Below are 24,676 nucleotides of genomic sequence, written 5' to 3' on the forward strand. Positions count from 1 at the left end.
ACAAATATGTAGTCACGAAGAATGCATTTTCTTGGCAGTGTCCCACGCAGTAAAAATGAGATGTTGTACTGTCCTATTTTCATCTAAGAAGGCACTAAAATGTGAACTGTCTGGATTCTTCTCACAGGCCATCTCCTACATGTACATTTTGAGGTTTGAGCTTCTCATTGCTCGCATTCACACACTACAACTTACTTTAATTTTTGTCAATTTTAGTTGTCTTAGAAAAAAGAAAAGGCAGATCCAGATTCTTGACCAAGTACTACCTGAAAATGCAGTATTGGATATTTGTACTGCTGTTTTCTGGTGTTGTTGGGTTGGTTGGTTTGTATAAAATTTGTTGTCCTAATGGAAAAGATTTCATTATCGTAGTTACGATTCCCCCAAAATTACCCATTAGACAGCTTGATCAGCTTTCTTCATGAGCAGTATTATCAAAATTAACTGGCTTTTCTCACTCCTAGATGTATTGTTGATCACAAAGGGAACTTAGAGTGCCTCCTAGAAGTGGTAACTTATTCCTTGCTTTTCAGGACAGGTTTTAAATCAGGTGACTGTATAGAGTTCCCTTAATTGTTAAACTCTTGTAAAACTTTTGGGTTGTAACAAACTTATTTTTTTCACGTCAACCTTCTGCAGGGAGCACGTACTTTCTTTATGGACCTACTTCTTCTGTTTCTAGGTTTTGTAGGTGATGTGTAGGCAAGTGTTACACTGATATCAAATCTGCAGACTGCTGTGGTGCTGGCACAGACACACAGAGAGTGTATTTAATCTTTCTGCACCTGAGGAGGCTCTGTTTGTCAGAAGGTGTTCCTCGCGAGTGCCTCCCTAAATTCTGGTCACAGCTAGGACAGTAAACAAACCACAAGATATTTTTTTTGGTTACTCAAAGATAATTAAGCCGGCGAAAATTGCAGCGGTATTGCACAGGTTGTCCTGATGAAAATGTTTTTTTTTGTTTTGTTTTGGTCTCATTGATAGTTAATTTTCAAAGTTTCCATCACAAACTTTGCCAGGTTTGTTTGGGATTTGTCACGTTTGCTTCATGTTGTGCAGGTTTCCAGTCCAGTGCTGGGATATTTCAGTGTTGGGTGGATGCTGAAACTGTAAAGGTTTCATTTTATTGCCCGGCTCAAAATGTTGGTTTCTTTCTCATCATCTTTTCTCCTCCTGCGAAGGAGAAGGTGAAGGAAGGTAACCAGAAACCCACATATTTAAAAGAGAGCGAGGACTTGGAGAGGTGACCTCTCCTGTAAATCTTGCTGTGCTGGTTTTCTGTGTTACTGCCACTGTCTGCCTGTCCTCACCCTGCTGCCACAGGTTGCCAGGAACTCAAAGGAACGTCCTTGCTAGTATATTTTCTTCATTTTGAAGGCGTTTTACCCTTTATGAAAAAGGATGGGAGAGATCTGGCTTGTTAAAAAGCAAACTAGAGCGCACAAAATTGGTATCAATATTCAGATATTTGCATCCAGTCTTTGTTTCAACTGAGGTAGTAATTTCTGATCTGCATGAATAACCTCTGTGATGCTTCTGTATCTGCATTTTCAGTCCCTGCAATTAGAACTTTGCATCCAAACCTAGACTTTGAGGACCTGTTGCATTTAAAAAAAAAAAAAAAGAAAATCATTATTTTAGACTTCTATTAAACATGGTGTTAATTAAAAAATGTTCACACACCTGTAAAAATTAAAATAATTCTAAGACAACTTTTAATAACTACCAACAGGAACTCAGAGGGAAATTAATTTTATACTTCATCTTAGGGAAAAGTTTTGTTTGTAAACTCTTTACTGTTTAAGGCAGGATGTCATAGAGGGTGTTGTTTTCCAGAACTGATGATGAGCATTGCAGACAAAGTGTGTTAAAGCAGATCTGCACTAGAAGACATTTATTGGCAAAATTAGCCTTTAGGGATTACAATTTGTTGCACTATGGGGTTTGTGGTTTTTTTTTTTTTTTTTTTTAGAGTGTAAAGTCTGGCCCCTGAGTTTAGACCAAAGGTTTGGTCTGTGTTGTAGAAAAGGGAGCAGAAAGTCACCTTTGTTCTTCTGGAGAAAGTTGATCACTGGATTTATATTGCTGACAAAAAGAACCCATTGGTTTATGGCTCATTTCTTGAAGAAAGCTGATAAATTCCCTTGCTAGCATGATTCGAAACAGACTGATTATATTTTTTTAGGTAAACTATGGATTAAGTTTGTTTAAAAAATGAAAATCAGAGCACTCAGCTATATGAAATTTAGGCATGATTAACAAAGAAAAAGTCTGTAGAAGAACCATCTTTATTTGGCTGCGTTCCTGGAAAAAATAAGACTATCCCTGTGGAGAAAGAGAGCGTTTCAGTAGTGTCTTCATGGTAGAATGGTGAGATAACAGGGATGCTGTTCCAGAGTAATGCTCCAGGTTTTAAACTGTGTGCTCTAAATGCAGATGTGTGGGTGAGGATGTGTTTGTAATGTGCATTTGTGGTGTCTGTGTCTGGTATCTTATACTCCAAACAGCCTAATTATGTTCTACCTTAAAACCTAAAACCCCAACCAAAACACCACACACAAACAGCAATCCCCAGATGCCCATAAATATGGGAACCTTTTTTTTTCCTCTTGGACTGATGAGTAGAAATATAAAGAGCAGTAACTCCTTTTCTGGACCTTACTGGTTCCATCAGAATCCTTCTAATAACACTCCCAAAAAAAACAAAAGTCAGCATTCTGGGCCCCTGGGCCTCCTTTCTTTCCCCACAGTTGTTTAACACATACTTTATATTTTCACTTCTCATTTTCATTTCTCATGGGAACTCTGTCATTTCTCACTTCTAGATCTTAATTCCGCCTTTTAGTGTAAAGTATCAGTTGTATCAAGTTTTCTTTGTCATTTCAAGCGAGAAATAGCTGCATCATCTGCTGTCTTTACTAAGAGCATTTTTCTGAATAAATCTGTTGTGTGGAATTTATTTTTCTTATTTAAAGGCCAGTCCTCATCACTGAGCTGGCAGGCCTAGGATGGCTTGGCCGACTGCTCAATACCATAAACTGAGATTTGTTTTAGTTAAGCTCTGGTTGCTGCTCATAACCACTAAAGGCTTTAGCATCAACCAAATTATGGAGTCCTAATCAAGATTTTTATAACTACAAACCAAATTTGGAGTTAAATGCTGGGTCCTATGGAAACACGAAAGTGCCATGTGTTCTTGAGGTTTGACAGAAATTTGTTACTCAACTAGAGAAGAATTCTGTCCTTGCATAAAAATGTTCTTCTGTTTCAAGGCAGAAATGAGAGCTGGAGAACTGAGCTCCTGAACTGAGGAAACGAGACTTGAAAAACTTAAGTTCTTTAATTAACTAATGAAAATTGAAAAAAAAAAACGAAAGCCAAGGTCAGGATATAGAGGATTTCTGTGCATCAGCTTTTAAATGTCCAGCAGGACACGCCTGAAGCAGAGCCAAGAAGTGACTAGGAGAAAACTCAAAAACTCCTGAACCTTTGGACTTGAATGTTTTACGTACTTATCAGTTTGTGGTCCTGGAGCCAAGGGATTGGAGCAGATATCAGCATGTTTGGAAAAGATGGAACAGAGAGAAACTTCTTAAGATACTCTAAAATATTTTAAAGTTGATGGAGATCGGAAGTAAAAGTTGTCATATTGGAAAATGCTGTCTAACAGCTCGTTATGGACTATCAGAAGTCCTATATTGAAGGGAAGAAAAGATGAAGGGAAAGAAAACAACCCTAAAAAATTAAACAGGCTTGATGAGAACCCCCCTGAAATCAAGTGGAAGGTCATCTGTCGTAGTTGCTTGATCCTTAAACCTCAACGTGAGTGCTGCCTGCCTGATCTTAAGCTCACGAACGATTTGTCATGATGCTTCTGTTGTTGATTTCCAAGGCTGAATATTGTTTGGGGATTGTCATTCCTGAATTCACAGCTGCCTACTCAAGTGAGAAAAATACTTGTAACTGTTTTGTGCCAGTGAAAGAATCTGCAGAGCCAGTTAGCTATAAACTAAATTTATCAAGTAAATAGTACAATATTAATAGTTATTTTGCCATAACAGATAGTGCCCAAGCTAGATAGTGAGAACAAGTATCTGGTTATTTTTATGCCTGATCCTCCTTTTTCATTCATTTTAGTGACATAATGGCTACCTTTTTCTTTTGCACATGTATCTTCCTGGCAGACACATTGTTGTCATGAACTATTAAACTTACCATTTTCACGATTTTCTCTTGCTTCCAAATAAGTTTGCTCTGGTGTGAGCACGGTCAGGGAGTTCTCAGGAATGGAAGATACAGCTTGTCAAGCACATGTGGAGTGAATGCTTGACTAATGTTTCTATGACAGAAAAGCTCTGGGTCCTTTCTTTTTTTTTTTCCTGGATAGATTTGTTACCCTCTTTAGGATTTGAGGTACGTGGAGTTGTTTTCAAGCACTGAAATTCTCTGTGGTCAGCTGGTGATTTTGGATGCTGTAGAAAAATGGTGGTTGTGGAACGGCCTTGCTTGTAAGGGAAGTGTTTACCCTCTGTCTTTAGGTTTATAGATGATGGCTTAAAAATCACAACACACTGCACAAAACCTTAAACAGGCAACCACTCAGGGGAACATTTAATTGATGATTTGTTATCTATAAGGGCATGAACTGAGAGTTTTTGGTCTAGTAAAGGTCTAAATGTGACTTGGGGAACAAAGTCAGGAAGCCTGGCAACTTTAGCTGAGAGTGAAGTGCTATTTAATTTAAATTTAAATGCTAGTCCTAATTAGGCCGTGATTTAAAGTAACAGGCATCCAGACAACATGGCCATTCTGAAAATGTCACCAGCTGCTTGACACGAGTCAGTGAGTAGAAAATAATAACTGTAGAAAATAATAACTGCAGGTTGTAGTGCATCATCCGAGCTCCAGAATTCAGTTCTTTAGATAACAAATGTTTAGGTACATTTACATTTAGTTGAAGACTTTTACATTTAGATGTAGTTGAAGATTTTATGCCGTGAAATGGCGGTAGCTGCAAGGGTGTAACTTTACAAAAGCATCGTGTATTTCGTGGTGTAATGTGTCTAAAAGTTTGGGTATCGCTGTGTTTGAGTGGAATGAGTGATTGGTCTATCACTGAGCAAATACTCTGCTTCCCGCAGCGTTTTTCAGTGGGAGGATGTCTGAAGATTTTGCTTCTGGTTCTTCTTTGTGTGTTTGTTTTTATGAGAAATTTTGAACAAATCACTGTTCCTGCCTTCGCTTCCTTTTTCAAGTCATTTGTTGTTATTTGGCTGGTTTGTGAGCACAGCACAGAGTTCTCTGCTCTTCCCTTTCCCTGCTCCCACTCCTGCAGGTGCCTGCTGGAAGAGGTGCTGAGGTTCTCTCTGCCTGAATGGCATAGGCTGGGGCCAGTGCTGTGCCAGCCTTTTGTGACTGTTTTAAAACAAATGAGGCAGCAGTTGTGCTGTTAAATATTCATTCTGACAGCACTGCTCGTCAAACAATTCAGATGAATTCAGTTTTAAATGTGGTTGTCACGTGCTGTTCTACTTCAGTGATAACTTGCAAACTCTGGTTTTGTTTCATTGCTTACAACGAGGCTTAGATGAGAGTAAAACACTTAACAAAAAAAAAAAAAAAGTCCTGCCCTTTCCACATCCCCAGTTCTCATTTCTTTGTGAGCTCCTCCTCGTTTTGGCACTGTGGTTTGTGCTGCACTGGGGATTGCCTGGATGGAAGGTACAATTAATGCTTGTCAGGGTCACCAGAATTTTAGGACCTGTCTTGCAGACCCTGGGAGGCAAGTGTGATAAAAGTGTAGGTTTGGTTTGGTTTTTTGAGGAGACAGACAGAGCAGCTGAAGAAGAGATGGAGCCTCTTCCCCCTGTCAGGAGTTTGAGCTTCCTGTGCTGGTTGACCTGTAGACCTTGGTTGTAGATTCTGGTTGACATTTGGGAACGCTGATTATCTGTTAACTGTTTTCATAGGCAATCTTTAGTTTAATAGCTACTAAGTTGTTATATCAGGTTTCCAATTTATGCTCACTGGTGCTTTTTCTTTAAGGTTACCACAGACTTTGACGCTTTTCAAGTCCTATTTAAAGGTCTGATTTTCATGTTGACTTCTCAAAGTCCACGCTGTGAAATGCAGAAGCACTTTTTCTTTATTACTTGTCAAAAGTAAAGTAACAAAAGTAATAAAAAAAAGTCACTAAGTTGCGGCAGCAGCAGCCTTCTAATTCACCCTGTAAAAAAAGCCCCAATGATCTTTGCAGTTTGTTGCTCAGTTTCAATTTTGACACCTTCAGAGCTCAAAATGCAATTTGGTGTGACTTTAATGACTAATCATTAAGGTCATGTTACTTTTGCTTAGCTGTACCTTGCTGTTGAAGTGCAGTTGTGCAGGGGTGTTGTTGTATGAAGGCATTTTTAACTTTCTGAGTTTCCTACCAAATCTGTGGATTTCTGCTTGTTGCTCCTTACTTCCTTCATAAATTGCTTAGGTAATTTTGGCAAGACTAAAAGTGTTATTCTGCACTCTATCCTTAAATTCACAATATATTTAGATATAGAAAAGTTGTTTATTTGTTTTTGAGATGTCTGTTCGTTTTTACCGTGTTCTTATGCTTGCTTTAGATGTATTAGCATGTAATTCATACATAGGAAGTGCTTTGCTTAACGTGACAGCTCGTTTTGCAAGTTAAACGCAAAGCAAATTACGCTTTTTTTGTTAAAGTCGTTTTTCTGTGAAACCATTCAAATTATTTCTTCTGCAGGAAAAGCTTTGAACTAGACAGATTTATTTATTTTTTTGTTTTATGTTTGCTTGGTTTCTCCCTGCTTAACACCTCTAATGTTTCATTCTTCTGAATTGTGCCATGGGTTGGGCTGATGCAGGAGAGAGGTGGGAAGGTGGCAGCCTTGAGCTGCAGGGCCTCTGGCAAAAGCAACTGCCAACAGATGGATCAATTTTATAGGTGAAGTGTTTACTGTGCAGGAAAGAAACGTTATCTAGATAGGCAAAATATTGCTGAAATCTCACTTTCTGTTTCTGTCAACATCAAAGTTGCACACTAAGAAAAATGTTTGGTGTTTTTTTTTTTTTTTGCTGACTTTAAAAATCTCTGATTTTAAATAAGCCGTGCAGTTTTTAGAGGCTGCCTATGCATGCAATAGTTCCCTGCATTGTTGTTTAATAAATGTAGGCTGCCCTTTCCCAAAATGTTTCAGCGTACCCTTGTATCATTTCTGGAGTGCACATTCCCCACTTGCCCTCCCAAGCAGCAGCTGAGTTTCAAAAAAGGTGGCTTTTTATCCAGTTAAACTGTACAAAATTACACTGTGTCCCTTCATTTCTGCTCTTTTTATCCTCTATAGAGAAATATCTCCTTCTTCCCTGCACCCCTCCCTTTTTTGTTGTTGTTTGTTTTGTAGCTTTGGGGTTAAAAATAAGGCCTTGTTTTCTGTAATTTTGCAGTGTGAAAAGACTAATTGGTGTGTGTGCTGCTTTCTTACAGGAGAGTAAGTGATTTAGTGAGTCTAGTGGATGAGCAAAGTATAAAAGAATAAAAACCAGCCAAGGCAAATGAAACTGTCTCAGGAAAGCAGAAATGAATTCATTGCTTGCCTGCATGTCCCTTACTGAGGGCGTCAAGTTGGTTTCTGTATCAGTAAACTGATAAACAAATCACAAGAACTGCCTGAAAATGTACTGAACTCCCAGATGAAACGAATTAATTTAATTTTAAAAAAAAGCCTGAGGAGTGATGGTTACATGTAAGCAAAGCTGGATCTACATCCCAAACAATGGGATGAAAACTATGAAAAAAGAATTAGCAGAGTGCTGGAATGTGATAGGAAGGGTGAGAGTTAGCTTGGTTTGGCAGAACATTAAAGTTCCTTGGGGTCTCTTGCAGGAGTCAGGAATTAAGAACGTAAAAAATGATCCAGTTGGTGGTGGTGTACTGAGAGAGGGGCTGAATGAATAACAAGGGGATGTTTTACTGATGAAAGACTTGGGATGATTAAAAAAAAAATCTCACAGAGGAAAAATTGCAGACAGATCTAAATTCTCATTTATATACTAAATATTTATAGTGCAAATGTTTGTATTTTTAGTGCAAGTCCCTGTAAAGAAACCCATTTTTTCACTGTACGAAGAACGTAAATTTTATCTGAGAAAGACGATGCTTTCCCCCACTTGTTTTAACGGAGCTAAACAGTTTGTTCAGTTCACAGGTGTGTAGATCTGCACCTTCTAGCAGGATTTTGAGGAACTATTTGAAAAGCGTGTTTCTGTGTGCAGGGACTCCTCCAGGGCCCTGCTGAGCAGCTCCAGCTCGAGGCACTGCCAGAGCAGAGCTCTGGGGGACTCCTTAGCCCTGCGGAGTCCTGGCTTCTTGAGAGGCTGGGCCACAGTTACTGCTCTTGTGCTGCTTTTGTTTGTTTGTGTGTTCATGTTCTGAAAGGCTGTCACAGCTGCCAGCTGGTTTGCTTTCCTCTCTTTTCTTGGTAGATTTGAAGAACCAAGATAGGTTGGAAGGCGAGAATTTTTCTTTTCGTATTTTGTCTATTTTGTCCCTCTCCTGTTACATTAACCTAAATGTTAGTTTTCTTTTGGCTTCCCTGCCACTAAAAGGCTGTCTGAACGTGGCTGGGTCTGGAGTGTTATATCTGGAGTGATTCCTGTGCAAAGGGCTGGCAGAGCTCTTCCAAAACACATCACCATCTTCCTTCTGCCTTGCAGTCAGCAAGGGCCTGGGGATGGTGTTAATCAGTGACAGAGAGGGGAAATTCTCTCTTTTTCTCTACTCCTTGGGCTTAAACTGGGAAAATTGTCATTTCAAATATTGTTTTTTGAGTGCTGCTGAGTTTTGTCGAGCCTTATTTCCTGCTTGCTCTGGGAGTAAGGAGAAAATGGCTTTTGTTTCCTAACTGTGGAAGGGGTGTCATCCCACCTTGTGTGTCCAGAGACACAAAATGTTTTTTAATGAGCCACTTTCTCTTTCGGCTAAGTCAAACCTTATTTCCTAGAGACTTTTGGAAATACCTGGATGAAAATGAAAACCAACCTCTCCTCTGTGTTTTGTGCACGTTCTTTAAACCAGGATGCTTGAAAACAGAGGGCATCACAGATAGCTTGAATACTGCCTTTGTTTCTTTCTGGTCATGAAATGAGAGTGTAGGTTTGTTCTTCCCTTTTGATTTCTCACCAGTGACTTTCAGTGGTTTTGCTGAGGTGTTCCTTTCAGGGCTCCTGAAAGCCATCTCCAGAATCTTATTCTAGTTTTATACTTAGAAATTATCATAAAGCAGCTCTGAAAATTACTCTCAACCAATGTCCGTGGTTACTTACAGAGACAAGTTATTGTAAAAGAGCAGAGCTCTCAGCTGGCTGAAAACATCTTCTCTCTCACGTTTATCTTGACTGTATCCCCAAAAGATGTTTCTTCCTCTGTTTTATGAAGAATTATTTCTGTATTTAATTTGCTAGGTTCATTTTTTGGCAGGTTTGTTTTCCTGTGGCAAAACCTCCTGTTTGAAGCAGATCAAAACTGGGAAGTTGCAACCGTGCAGTGCAAGTGCTTTCTGATGCCTTTTTAGGGGGAGTTTTATTGCCTGGATTCACCTCATGCACTGGGATGCAAAAATGAAAAAAAATGCTAGATTTAAAGATGCATAGAAACAAGTTGATAGGAACAAAACATCAAAACCTTTCCTCTATTTGTTCCTAATTTTTAATGGTGATATAATCTTTTATGATAAACCAACATGCTGGGCCACAGTCAAACAAAGTACCAACTAATTTTATTTTTTTTTTTACTTCAGTCTAAGAACCTTCTTCTCTTCTATAAGTGTACATTCTCTTAATATTTTGCTGTATCCTGTGGGCTTTGATGGTGGCTTTTTTTTTTTTTTTTTAATTGAAATAACTGTGCTTGAAAAGGATGGGGAGGAGAGAGAATGGCCCTTACCTTGTCTGCGTGGCTGTCACCATCAGCTGGAGTAGGGCTGCCTCAAAACATTTTTAATGGAGACATTAAAACCCCCAGGGGGAGGAAAACAGCAGCTTTCTTATAGTATAGTTTGACCAGGTGGCTTGCTACTGTGCTGCCTTATCTGGAAATTATTTGGGGTTTGTCCTTCTTCCTGATGAAAAAAAAACAGTTTATCTGAGGCGCTTGTTTCTGTCCAGAGAAGCCTCACACGTTCTTTTCAGCTCTTTTTGCACTCCGTGTTTAAGCTGAGCATATTGCTCAATGAGGAATGACTCACTTTGGGATCAAAGAGGGCAAGATTGGTGTTAATCAGCTGCATTTCTCTCTGCAGATATTGCTGCACATGAAACCAAAAATGCTGTTGATGTGAATTAAGGGGGAAGATATGACACGGAATTTCTTGACTCTTAAAAAATGTTTCAAATGTTCTTAAAAATGCTTTACAACTTGCTTGTCCGGTTTTAAAAGATTTTTACAGAGCGTTTTGTAGATTTCTACGTGATTGCTTCCTTTTTTTTTTGGTCTCATTTTCCTGTAATTACAGGTTCATGTACTGGACAGACTGGGGGGAGGTGCCAAAGATCGAGCGTGCTGGGATGGACGGCTCGAGCCGCTCCGTTATCGTGAACACGGACATTTACTGGCCAAACGGACTGACCTTGGATTACGAGGAACAGAAGCTTTACTGGGCAGACGCTAAACTGAATTTCATCCACAAATCCAATCTGGATGGCAGTCACAGGTAAGAATTTCTTAAAGAATGCTGCTGAGGTGATAGCGTGTGCTGTGCTGCAGTGAATCGTGGTGTCGGCGCTCACGAGATTTGAAGCAAACTAGTGCTGTCAGAAACTTCTATCCTGCCCCATCCTCTGCTTTCCAGCTCTGTGAAGTGGAATGTGTGCTCCTCTTCATGTAACTCTGCTGAAGAGGTTTCTTAGAACCAGTTCCATAAGAAATCCTAGAATCCTGTTCTTAATTATGTATTTAGCAAAATTGTCCCTTTTCAGCTGGTCTTCTGTACAGTGTTGCTGTGGCATTCAGAAGTGCAGGAAATAATCTGAATAAACAGATTGTCATGTACTAGTATTTCAGTGTCATTAATCCTAGGGGCTGGGAAATCAGTGGAAAACGGTCCTTAAAAGAGAACTGTGTTAAAATTACTGTTTTTCTCCAATGGTTTCATAGTGATGATGTCAATCTTTTTGATCCACTCATGGGCTGTGTCTTAATTAAGGGTATAACTGTTACTTTGCATTTATCCCTACTTTGAGCTTTGACAGGTGCTGTTTGCAGACACAGATGAATCACAGTTAGCTTGTGCCCAGGGTATCACACAGAGAGATGATGTTCTGGAGGTTGTTCTTTGCACATGTTTTGGATGCTTCAGCTGGTTTATCTGGGCATGAAACAGCCTTTCTTGTGCTCTTTGTTCTGGCCTCTTAGGGGCTTGTCCCATCTTTCACCCCAAATACCAATTTGACAGAAAGAAATCAGTTATATTGATAGGGTAGTTGTTTTGTGTGGGCTGGTGAGTGGCAGCATAGGCAGCCTGCCTGAAACGTGTCCTCCGCCGTCCTGTGGTGTTTGTTTGGAACTCCACAATATCATTTTAACCCTGGTTTGAAAGGTCATGGCACTTCCTTCTCAGTTTCTGCCTTTGAAGAGATCAGAAGTTCATGCACTGTTTTTATGATGGTGTTTGTTCATAGGAAGTAACAGGAGTTGGATGCAGTTCTGAATTCGGGCCTTTGGGTATAAATATTATCAATAACTTTGTTAATTCAAAACATGAGGGTATGGGTATCTGTTCTGAAGGAGCCCTTCATTTGCTGTTTGCTTCACAAGAAAGAAAACTTAACACCAAGACAGAGAGAAATATTTCCTAGTGACACTTCCTTTAAAAAAAGATGACTGTCATTTCGATTTTTAGATCTACTAATCCTTTCTTACGTAGCCATAAAAAGCAAAGCAGTCTTAATGCTTCAAGTTGTTGGGTTTACTGTTTTAAATCGAGACAGTTCAGCAGCAGAAATATTTTGTGGCAGGATGCTAACACATCACCATTTGAGGGGGGGAAGAAGGGAAGTCATCTCTGGAAAGGAAAGCACATATGATCTCCCTGAAGCACAGAGTGATTCTAACAGCACCTGTTTTTCCCTAGGCATGTGAGAAGGTTCTGAAGATTCAGAATATAATCACAACATCTGTTTGCAGGCATTTTCGTTTCATTTTTTTATTCTTTGCAATTATATTATCAGGAGGGGGGAAAAAAAGGAGAGAACTGTAGAAGTTAGGCTGTACTACAATGTTTTTTTTTTTTATTATTATTATTATTTTTATTTTTTTTTGCTGTGACGTCTTAGCCTCTGCCTGTCTGGAGAAAGAAAATGATCTTTGGGGTTATCTAAAGTTCTGAAGTGATTCTTTTTTTGTTAGATACTGTCTTTCAAAATTCAGCTTGCTCAAATGATATTTTGCAGCTGTAATTCTGTATTTTGTGCCTCAATTATTTTGTTCATTTTTTTAATAACTGATTTTCTAATACTAAAAAAAAAGACAATTTCTAATTCTGCAGACAAAACAAAATCGTTTTAGATCTTCTTTTAAAGTGGAAAAAATCACCCCACCAAACTACCCAAAACTCACAAAGCCTTCAGTCTTCTCTCCTGGTCATCTCCAACCTCGTGATAAAAAAAACCCCCAACCAACAAAAAACCCACCACCACCAAAAAAACCTCAACAACAAACTCCCTCTCCTCCAGAAATGCTCAAAACCCAAAAAGCCCCAGATTTTTCTGTGAGGCAGCTTGACAAAGTGTTCCTTATTGCAGCTGTTGTCTTGTGTCTTCCCAGCTATCCCATTTGTCAAGGAAAACTTATAACAAGTCAAAATAAAAATCTTTTTTTTTTATGACAGGAGGTGGGAAGGAGTCTGTAACAGGTAAATGATTGTTAAAGCTTCATGTAAGGTGGAATAAAGAGGAAGAGCACAGAAATTTATAACTAATGCCCTTGGTCTGCCAACAAGAGAAAGAAATGAACAGTTTTTTCGTGTCAGAACGCAATAATTAAAAAATAAAATCGATGCATAGAAGAGATGGGTTTGTGGGGTTTTTTTTTTTTTGCAACTCTTGCCCCTGCCCTTAGCAGTTGCTTTTTTTGTGGGAGTCATTAAACAAAACTGAATTGCAGACAGCTCTCCCTGTGAGTAGAGCACCCAAGATAGGTTTGCCTGCTAAGGCAGTCCTTGAATTAATTTCCCCTTCCTCTGCCCTGCAGCAGCGGTTCTAATTAACGAGTTAACGCATTGCTGGCTGAAGGGAAATGCACTTACAAGGTCCCTCAGGAAGTGTTTGTGCTAATGAGATGGTTTTTGAGGCCACTGCAAGAAAACATAACTTTCAGCAACTGTCAGAGGGCTGGGAAGCTCTTGCAGGGAGGTGAATGCTTTAAGTTTGCACTTGAGCATTGATTTTTCTTGTTTCTGTTTTCAAGCATCAGTTCGTGCCTGCCTGCCAGATGATTAGCTGGAGATTTGTTGAAGCACCAAAAATACTGTCACTGCATTTAAAAGAGGTTTTTTTCAGTATTTGCCTCTAATGTTTAAAATACATGACGTTATGCATAAAACACCGTGTTCTGTTTATATATTTTTGTATATTTCTGTGAGATAAAATAGCAAAGGAAAGCAAAGGAAGAGCAGCTTCAGTTTGGAAGCACACAGACCACTCTCTGATTAGTGATCTACCGGTGCACTTTCCCCACAAGTCCCTCATCTCTTCCCCTTGTGCCAGGGGCCTTTCACCCATCCTGCTGCTTGCCTGAGAAAGGACCCGCAGGATGACTTCATTTCCCAGTCATGGTTTGATTTCTGATTGACTTTTTTCAGACTTAACCCTTGCAGGTGAGGTTTGAAATGGCATTGCCAGACCTGCTATTTTTTTTTTTTTACATATACTTTCTGGAAACACGTGGCAATCGTGGCTTAAAGAAGTGGCAAAAGACAAACCTCCTGTCCCACAAATGATGCTTCCTGCTTACTTTCTTAGGGAATTAGAAGCAGGCTTGTCTTCTGATAGGAATATTTGAGCAAGCATTCATGGTAAAAAATCCAGTTGAGTTTTTTTGAGTTTGTTTTGCGGATGTTTTTGCGAAGTTGGCAGGAGCTTTTGAGGGGACCAGAGCTCCCTGCCCTCCTTGCGGCATCCTTATGGCATGCTGGGGTGTTGGCTCAGTCTTTCATCCTTCTTCATCTGATGGCATGTGGGGTTCATGCTGGGAGTGCTTTGGCCACTTGCTAATATTTCCAGCTGTCACAAGTCAAATATGTCTAATTCTTCAAATTTTGTAAATGCTCAAGGCATTGGGCAATCCGTAGATGGAGAGATTTTGCTTAAAATATTATAATTTGTTTCATGCAAGCCTGTTTATATGCTTTCTATAACATGATCAGCACTCAAAGGAGATTTTTTTTTTCTTTTGGTCTTTCTGACAGCCTGGGAGATGGCAATTGGTATGGGATCCCCCCCAGGGACACTGGAGAAATGTGGCTTCTCTCGTGCATGGGAATGCTGTCTTTGGTGTAGGTTTGGTTATAGTGAGAGCTTTGGACTTTTGTTTTTTCTTTTTCATATGGAAAATGTCATAAATTTGTCATAAAGACTTAACTCTTCAAGCCTGGTCTAAACTAATTATTCAAATCTGTAGACATTTAGTCTTCGAGGGTGGGGTTCATAAAATTTTTTGCAGAGTTAGAATTATAAAGATACTTGGTATGGTACAGGAGTGTGTTGTGTTATTCTGGCTTCACTGTTTCACTGGTAGGTTTCAGCTGTAAATTATATCACAATAGTCTTTTGTGTGATGCTGAGTTGGTACATTTAATTAGAAGCAAATATGTACCTGACTCCAGACAGAGATAAGAAATAAAAGGTAAGATGTCCTACTTTTGAATCCAAAATACCAAAAACTAGAACATTTTGTTTGGTGTAGAATTGGAACACTAGAGTGACAAGTAAGGTAAAGGAGATCTTTTTCTTGTAAACAGAAAAAAAAAAAAAAAAGCTGGAAAGATAATGCACCTTTTTCCAGAGGTGAAACAGCAGCAGTGACTGTAGTCTCTTTGAACTCAGAGTCATCAGCAGAAGACACCTTCAAGTTTCTTGCTTTAATATACCCTTCTGGTATATTTTAGCAGAAAATATTTGGAAAATAAAAGTTTTTATGTCGTCTGCAACCACTTCAGTTAGACTTACTTGCAAAAGCGATGCCTGTGGTGTTGGGGGTGTTTTCTCTAGTAAATATATAGATAATTCCTCTCTTCCCTGCAAGAAGAAAATCAGGAGGCTGGTGTTCACAGTGTGCCTTATTCTGAAGGGGTAGCAGGGCTGTGTGTCAATCCCTTGTGCTTCTGTCTGGGAAATGGATGGTGATCCTGGATGGTGATCCCTGTGGTTCCTCAGGAACTTGGGTATGTGGGAATACATGACTGCCTGTGCAGTGAAGAAAGGAGATGGGAAGAAGTGCTTGTGTAAACAGTGCTTGTGTGGCCCTGTGCTGAGCAGGGTGTTGGTCCTCTCCAGACTAGAGTTTTTCTATGATTCTGAATAAAGTAACCATAGGAATCGAGCTACTTAATTCCAGTTCTGAGGAACTTGGGTACAGATAATTAGATTCTACATCAGGAGAGCCTGCAAAAACTGTCTTCAGGAATGTTGGCGCTGCATTTTTGTGCTTGCTGATGAGCATGTGTTTGTATATATCTATAAAATATATGGGTATTGTCTTGAATTTTGTTCATGAACCTGGAGAGAGGCAGTGACCCAGCTTGCTCAGAAGCGATACCATTCCCATGGCAGATCATCACCTGAACTCTTTTAAATGACGGTGCTTATAATAAAAACAATAGCTTAATAATGATCATCATAACGAATCGTGAAAATCTTGAAAAGTAACTGCAAGTGACTTTCTTCCCTGTGCTCCATCAGGCAAGCAGTGGTGAAAGGCTCCCTTCCCCATCCCTTTGCTCTGACGCTGTTTGGGGACATGCTGTACTGGACCGACTGGAACACGCATTCCATCCTGGCCTGCAGCAAGCACTCCGGGGAGGACCTGCGGGAAATACATTCCAACATCTTCTCCCCCATGGATATCCACGCCTTCAGCCAGAAGAGGCAGCCAAATGGTAAGCTGTCTTGCTTGCTTTTTTTAACTGCAAGTTGGAACTGATTTGCAGGAACGACTCTTTCTGTACGGTGGTGGGTGGCTTCACCAGCATCGTGATGCAGTTTTTCCAATGCAGAGATTGGGAAAGGCCCCAGAGGGAAACCAGATATTCTCCTCATTGTTTTTTGGGTGGTTTTAAGTGCAAGGAAGAAACCCCATCTCTTACTTTTTTTTTTTCTGCCTGACACATTTATTATCCCGTTGTCATACTGCTTTTTGTTTTCTGTGCCATATATTCAGGCAACACCGTGTCTTTATTTTTTTGAGGTAATAGTTCCTGAGTGGAAAGGAGTGTTAATTTGGCAGATGACATTAAGCAGGACTAGCTCTGCATAATAACCATTGTGTTAATTTACTGTGGTTGCTTTTGTTTTTACATACACAGCCTAGTGTACATTCAGCACCAGTGTGCTGAAGTTTGTAAAAGTGAGAAGAGCAGAGCTGAAACACAATTCTTGTTCAGAGCTAAGTGCTACTTTCCCAAGAAAGGAAACATTCAACATCTGTGCATTTTGGTACCATAAATACCCCACTACTCAACACTTGGAAGTAATTTTTCCTTGTTCTGTGTTTATCATTTCCTCCTTTAATCTGTGTTGCTGCCACCGATTCTACCACTCCAATGCCGACTGCCATGTGTGTCTTAACACATGAGATGAGGTCACTCGTTGTCAGAAGCATTAATCTGTGTGATTTATGTTTAACAGCTACAAATCCATGTGGAATTAATAATGGTGGCTGCTCCCACTTGTGTTTGATGTCTCCTGCCAAGCCCTCTTATCAATGTGCGTGTCCCACTGGTGTGAAACTTCTGGAAAATGGAAAGACCTGCAAAGATGGTAGGCTTTGTTTTTTAAAAAATCCTTTGGATTAAGCCCAAAAGAGCCTTTGGAGGGAAAGGGATTCTTTCCAGCTTCGTGATATAATGCACTGGAGTGAGGGCTGAAATGGTGCATGCTTTGGCAATACAGGTAAAAGTGATTGGAAAATGCCCTCTGCATTTAAAAAAAATAAAGATACTCATGGCCAAAGGGCAGGTTACCACCAGTTACAAAATTTAAGGTGCAGTTCTCCCTCTGTACTAACTCCCTGCAAGTTTTTGGGGAGCTCTGTTGTTCCATTTTCTTAGAGAAAAAGATAACTTCCTCCTCTGTTGTCTCTAAAATGTTTCTGACATCATTGATCATGGATTAGTATTTGGCTAATAGGATTGCACCATTTTTTTTTTTCAATAAAATCTGTTGTCTATGTGTAACACACACATGTACCTGGAATGTCTTTTCAGTTCCTAGACACAGACACCTACATTTGTAGAGAAGAAGTGAAAGTAATGACATGTTCTTAGGGGTGTTGAAAGTGTTTCAGCCTTAAAACTCCAGATGTGATCAAGATTCACCGCTGCAAGCACTCATCCGAAACTGCTTTTAGTGTCTCGTTGTGAACTAATGGATGTGATTTTAAATTGCGACTTTTTTTTAAGTATAGGCCTTGTGACGTTGTGCTGTGATTGCTGTAGTACATTAGCAATCAAAATTAACACTGGGAGATAATTATACAGCTCATAATTAACCATCTTTTATGCAGGTCACCTCTCTATGTCAAAGGTAAATGGAGGAAGAAATGATGCAGCAGAACTGAGTGTGAATAGCTTAGTTTAAATATATACAGAAATAATTTTTTTAATTGGAGTTTTGTATTTTAAAAATTCTTCTAGGTTTGTCAGCTGCTGTTCAGCGTTTTCTTTAATTTCATGCTCTCTGCTGATTATTTTTGAGCGTCTGTGTGAACCTTGTTAAAATAAATTGCTGCTTTTATGTGGAAAAAACAGCTCCCAGTTTAGCCTGGCTGGATTGCTTGCGTATTGGTAAATTCTTGCAAACAAAATGGGTTTTTCTTCCATTTCCATTGGTATAAGGGACAAGCTTTAATAATGCTCTCAGGCACGTGGTGTGTTCCTTGGGGTGTCCTGTGCAGGGCCAGCAGTTGGACTTGTTGAGAGTCCTGGCCTGGACCGGAAAGGTTTTGATGGGTGAATTTTGAGAGTGTGTTTGTGGTGTTTTTGCAGCGCTTTGGCGTTGACAGATGATCCTGACAGCCAAAGGTGAGGCTGGCTGACCTCCCCGAGCAGTTTCCATGACAACCCAGCGTTTCTGAATAATCTTGGTTTGTAGGAAATCTTTTCCTGCCTTGTCTTTCTCGCAGTGTTACTTTCTCTGGTTTTTGTTGGGTTTATCATTGCACCCTAGAGGAGTTTTATTATTTCTTGTGACTACAGTAACACACACACTGACACCCCAATTTTGAAACAATTTTCCACAGTGTTTCAGGAAAGGGTGATAGCTTAGAATAAAATAATCTCTTTTTCTAATAAATTATAATACGAATCAAACCAGTTAAGTAACTGAGGTGTGGGCTCGTAGCAAGGTTTAGATCCCCCACTGGCTTAGGTGAAAGTTTGTAAATCCCTGTACCTCAAAGAAAAATGAGGCAGGATAAGTTTTTTCATGTCCAGGTATTCCTCCATCAATAATGTCTGAAGCAAAGAGTCCTTTCTGAGCACCCAGGCACTTCTGCCAGGGAATTTTTACCTCCTCTTGTCATATTCTTGGTTATTTATTGTCCTTCTGCAGCACATACTGGGGATTTCTCCTTTTTCCAGGATTATGTGCACTGCTGTTCTGAGTTTGGCAGCGCTACATTTAAATGGTTGTAAAACAAACCTAAATTCTCTTACAGAAATTAGTTTGTCATTGGGGTTACGTTCTTATTTGTGCTTAAAGATCTCTCCATCCACGTGCTCTGTCTTTGCCAGTAAGGAGTGTACTTGTGTCTTGAATTTGCTCCTGCCAGTACAAATATGTGGTTTGTACTGAGAGAACCGATGGTGACGTCAGCTGAGCAAGGAGGTGGGAGTTTCCTCAGGAAGAAAAAGCACTGCTTCAGGCTTAGATTTCAGCCTTGCTTTGGCCATTCTGTTCTCTTCCAGGAGAGAAGTCTTTATTCTGACAAAGGATTCTGATCACTCACAAGAGTGACTTTACAACTGGGGAAAGACATTTGGGAATTAAATGTTTTGGACCGGATGTGAAGTAATTCTGTGTAAATAATCTTGATTTCTCAGATACAGAAAAGGCATTAGACATGTTCTTGGGTCTAGCCCTTCTTCTGTATGAATTCCTGAGCATGTGTCTGTGTAGCTCAGCAACCACTGATGTTTTGCATTTCAGCAACTTACAAATGACTGAGGCCTGTGTATCATTAAGGAAAAGTAACTAATTGCGAAGGATTAGAAGGGCATTGGACTTTAAACTATGCCACTGCATCTATCTGCATGCTTCCCCTTTGCTCCCCCTTCCCTTGACTTCAGCTAGCACAGAGATTTAAATTATTTAGAGTTTTAATGGGGAATTTCTGAGGAAAGTGTTCGTTCCAGGATTTATGTAACGTACCATCTGTAAGCTTGTAATCCCAGCTTTCAGAGTGCTTAGTAAAAGCAGGCTAAAGCTCTCCAAACACAGGATGATCTTTCCCTCAGCCTTCCTTGAGGGGAGATGCTTCTCTGCTGCTGGGTTTCCTTCCTCTGAACAGAGTGACTGTTGGTATAACGAGGCAGCTGAACTGTTCATTTGCAAATTGGGTGATGGCTCTAAAGTAAGCTTTCAACTTTTTGTTGCTTGATTGGAGGGGTAAGGAGTGGTGTTTGGTCAGGGATTGGAATGCTGAGTCTTTAGGGAGACCTGGCATTGGTTCTTTAAAATAATTGTCAACTTCAGCTAGAGCACTTAATTTTTTTTTTTTAAATTATGCCTTATACTTTTTCTGTGTATGGTAGACAATATATGGCTTTTTAACTGTTTCAGACTCTGAGGTTAGTGCATTTCCTAAACCTTAGTTTTACTTGATAATGCAAAAAAATTATTATTGTTTGGGGTTTTTACTGTGACTGGAATCGTTTTGGTTAAAACGTAACTTGGACAAATGACCAGGAAGTTGGTAAGAAAAAGTACTAGGGGTTTGTTCCTTACTTGAACCTAAATTGTTGGGGTTAGTTAGGAACTAATACTTCATATGACCACATTTCTGAACACAAGGGGTTTTAGAGCAGAAGATCCCAAACCTGATCTTAATCCACGATAGGTTACTAATCAGAAACACTTGTAATAATATTCTGAACTTCAGCTGTTGAAAGGTGCTGTTTCTTGCAGGACTGTGAAAGTGTCTTGGATGTTTTTAACACAATAAACCTGCTGTAAATGAAGCAGTGGCTGCTTTGGCACCTCTCCAAAGTCTGGCACGCAATGAGGTTTCAACTAGCACCAACATCAATTACTGTCTTTTTAAAAAATAAATTTAACATCAGACTCCAAACTGATAAGCCAGTTTTAATCAGAACGGAGTGTGGTGGTTGTTTATCCTTCATTACACTGAAATCTAGTGGCAGAATAGAAAATGAAAGTTAATTAGATTAGACAGTAAGTGTCGTTGATAGCACCATTAAACCTGCTGTGTTGTCCGTGTGAAAACATCTTCTGCAGTGCAAGCTGACCTTAGTTATTTATTGTGATTCTGCCTTTGACTCAAAAACCAGCTCAAAATTACTTTGTAAGACACTGTTATTTATCTTAATCTCTTCAATAAGCTTGTTCTCAACAAATGTGGAAGAATTTGATAGCCCACCTGCTCTGTGGTGGGCTGTCATTGGACAGTTGTCTGCTCCCAAATCTGATTGCTCTGGTAAGAGTTTCTCAAAAGAGATTTACCTGTGGTGTTCTGTGTTACATTTTTTCTGCTTCTAAGACACTGTTGAAACATGTAGCTTGTTAGTCGAGATTGTCCCTTAACCAACAACAGCAAACAGTAAGTGAATTATTTATGTAATTGATATTTCATTGAGGAAGTTGCAGGCTGTCTGTTGATTTGCATAAAATAGCAGCATTGTCAGGGCGTATCTGTTTCAGTATCTTTGGAGGGAAGGATGTGGATATAGAAAACATGTTCAGCATGATAAATTCTGGGCAAGGAAATGACCACTGAATTTTCTCTATAAACACGCCTGGCTTGTTCTGCAGAAGAACAGCCTCACATTTGAAGTGGCATTCCCTGCCGGTTGGGTTAGGTGCTGTGAAATCGAGGTAGCTGGCCTAGCTTGTTCCAAGCAGCCCAGCATCAGGTGCGCTGTCTGCAGTGTCTGTGAGGTGGCTGTGTTTGTCTCCTTCCCGCAGGTGCCACCGCCCTGCTGCTTCTAGCCCGCCGCACAGACCTGAGGCGAATCTCCTTGGACACCCCGGACTTCACGGACATCGTCCTGCCGCTGGAGGACATCCGCCACGCCATCGCCATCGACTTCGACCCCCTGGAGGGGTACATCTACTGGACCGACGACGAGGTCCGCGCCATCCGCCGCTCGCTGATCGACGGCTCGGGCAGCCAGTTCGTGGTCACGGCGCAGATCGCGCACCCCGACGGCATCGCCGTGGACTGGGTGGCCAGGAACCTGTACTGGACGGACACGGGCACGGATCGCATCGAGGTCACGAGGCTCAACGGGACCATGAGGAAAATACTGATCTCGGAAGAGCTGGAAGAGCCCAGAGCGATTGTGCTGGATCCCATGGCTGGGTGAGGAGCTGCTTGCGAGCAGTTTGTAAAATACTAATCATGAAAAGAAAGATACTCTGTCCACTTGTATGTAAATAAACTTCTGAGCCTTCAAAATGAAAATCCTGGGATTCTTTGAAAGCAAAAAAGGACTGCTGCTTTATTTTGACCATCTTATGTGTCTTCATGTATTCTTTTTAAAAATATTTTTGGACACTGGGTGGATCTGCTTAGTTATAGTAGATAATAGCTGTGATTATGTTGCCTTGCTGAGCAGACTGATATAGGGGTTTTGTTTAATGTGTACATGCCAGTTCTTTCTGAATGGTTTGGGCACCCTTACCTCGGTAAAGAAATAGATTCATTTTAGAAATGTACTTTTTTCTGCATGCTATGTGATTTGGGGGAGAGTATTCCGGAAGAAGCTATGCGAATATTGGAAGTTGGGATTCATAAATTGAAAGTTGGGATTAAGAAGGGTTCTTAAGACTTTGTTTCCTTTGCAGGTACATGTACTGGACTGACTGGGGAGAACTCCCAAAGATCGAAAGGTCAGCATTAGATGGCTCAGACAGAATTGTGCTGGTGAACACCTCGCTCGGCTGGCCAAATGGACTGGCACTGGATTATGCAGAAAGCAAAATATACTGGGGAGATGCCAAAACAGACAAAATAGAGGTTTGTAATTGTATATAATTGTGTATAATTGTATATTTTTGATTCTGTGAAGCTCCATGAATGTAGTTACTCTTCTCTTTCAGGTGGTCATATTCTGATTTAACCCGCACGGGCAGTGGGAGGGTGGTTGAGTTTTGCTTTAAGAAACACCTCCATTTCTGCTCTGTCTTTGGGCAAGTTACTCACTATTCTTTCCTCATTTTAATATGTGTAAAATAGAAATTACATCCATGTAGTAGAGCTCTCTTTGCAAAAATGTGCGAGAGGGATTAGTTAAATAAGTCAATTCTTAGGTCATCATGGGGAAAAAGCTTTTTCAATGGGATTAATGTTTTTAGGTTAAAAAAAAATCCATCTTTCATTCTTTGCGCTGCTCAGCTTAGATGCTACTAAAACATATTTTAAAGAAATAAATCTCATGTCACATAGAGTTGCTTGTACTCACTGAAATCCTCTATACTGTGCTTCTCCCTTGGTTTATTAGAGTTTCAGCAAGGGGATAGATTTTCCTTTCTCTCTGACATGCCCTGTTGAAACTCACAATTAAAAAAAAAAAAAGGCACTTTTTCTTCTCTCCCGCATTGAAAATCTTACTTTTATTTTGTTGTGTAACATTAATGAAACAAATCTGACACTTATTATTTGTCAGTCTTGGGGAAAATAGTGTTGTTTAGTATTGCATCAGTTTACTGTCAAGAACTCCTCTTGGAAGCCGAAGACTTGAGTGCTGCCTGGTGCATCGTAACACCACAGCTACCTTTGCCGTGTCCTGGTATATTTGTCTTTCTTTTGATGAATTACAGCTTTCCTTATCGATTCTTTCCTATGGCAAATAATTTTTAGCACTTACGTTAGGCACAGCGTCTTTTGTGACCTTACAAAATTGTTTTTACTTCTTTCTAACTGCAAATCAGTCAAGGTGAAGTCACAGTCACGTGCTGGAAGGTCACATAATTGTTTGTTCTTCCTCAGAGCCAAAGTAACTCCAGTCCTGCAAGGTGAGTTGCTTTGAGGAAGTCCTTGGCAAAGCCTCAGGGAGCAGAGATTTCTTTGTCCTGAAAGCAAGATTTGTAGTCTGTAATGCACCCAACACTACACCAGCTCTGAGGAAAGAGGGGGAAAAGAGTCTTAGCTGTGCTTAGAGATTTATTTATAACAGATTGAGCACTTCAGCCCTTATACTTTCTTGGACTTGGATGTGTTTTGCAAAAGGAAAGTTAGGCATTCTTTGCTGTCGTGTTTGCCAAGACACTGAGATTCCTTATTCGTTAATAATGGTTTTGTTCAACGCTGGATCAGCTTGTGTAGAAATTTTCATCTAGCTCAGGCGTGAGCTCACTGCTGCACTGCAGTCAGAGTGGCTAGAACACACCATAGAATGTTTGTGCCTGTCTGTGGCAGGACAGAAGGTACTGGATTTGGCACAAAGTCTTGTGGGACCATTTCCATTTCATTGTCCTTCAGTCAGAGTGAGCCAGCAGAACGAGCCTGCTCCAGGTTGCCATGTGACATCTGTGCAGAGCATCAGAGAAGCTTTATCATCCTAAGGTTTCAGAATTACTTGTGTTGTTTTTTTTTTTTCCCTAAGGGTCTCCAAGTGTTAGAGTTATGATATTATTTAGGCATAGATGGCAGAGATCTGTAAAATTACGTGTAAGGTGACCAACATTTCCACACACACACCTTTTTTTGACAGAAGAAATTGGCCCTTGTAACTAATGTGAGGTGATGGGTGCAGAACAAACAGAAGCAGATGGTTCTTCAAACGTGTGGTAAGTTGTGGAAATAGCTAGAGATGTTAAAAGCTTACATGTGTTCCTGGGAAGACCGAGTAAGTCTGTGAAAGGGAATTCCACTGCAGTTTACTGGCATCCAGAATTGCCTTCTGAACCACAAATTACTGAAGTTGTAAATTGTTGTAGAAGGTAGAGTCTTCTTGAAAAGTATGGTATGCATTTGATGTATTGTGGTGTTCAGTAAGTGTAAACTCTGTTTGTTCTCTGAGAAGGGGTGCTGGGATGGCTGGACCCTTGGACTGAACCCATGCAGAGTCTCTTTTCCTGTGTTTAAGGCGATTCTATTCCTTGAAGGTTTGGGGAGTCTTGATTTTGTTAGCCTGTTATGTTAGATTTAGGAAAAACTACATGCCCTTCCTTAGGTGCAGAATTGCTGCTTGCTAACTGCACTTCAGAGGGG

The 24,676-nt window shown here is 40.2% G+C and overlaps 1 protein-coding gene across 2 annotated transcripts in view; it reads left to right on the forward strand.

Moving 5' to 3' along the window:
- Positions 1 to 24,676, forward strand: part of LRP6 (LDL receptor related protein 6) — a 64,008-nt gene that overhangs the window by 10,214 nt on the left and 29,118 nt on the right. For both annotated transcript variants that reach the window (XM_027898529.1, XM_027898528.1), the window contains exons 3-7: positions 10,524 to 10,721; positions 15,967 to 16,163; positions 16,912 to 17,043; positions 21,427 to 21,823; positions 22,309 to 22,480. In XM_027898529.1, coding sequence (XP_027754330.1) covers positions 10,524 to 10,721; positions 15,967 to 16,163; positions 16,912 to 17,043; positions 21,427 to 21,823; positions 22,309 to 22,480 — 1,096 coding nt within the window. The remainder of the gene's footprint in view (positions 1 to 10,523; positions 10,722 to 15,966; positions 16,164 to 16,911; positions 17,044 to 21,426; positions 21,824 to 22,308; positions 22,481 to 24,676) is intronic.

This window comes from Empidonax traillii, unplaced genomic scaffold, assembly GCF_003031625.1.
Source record: "Empidonax traillii isolate 1590-97213 ecotype Southwest subspecies unplaced genomic scaffold, ASM303162v1 scaffold601:size890739, whole genome shotgun sequence".
NCBI lineage: Eukaryota > Metazoa > Chordata > Aves > Passeriformes > Tyrannidae > Empidonax > Empidonax traillii.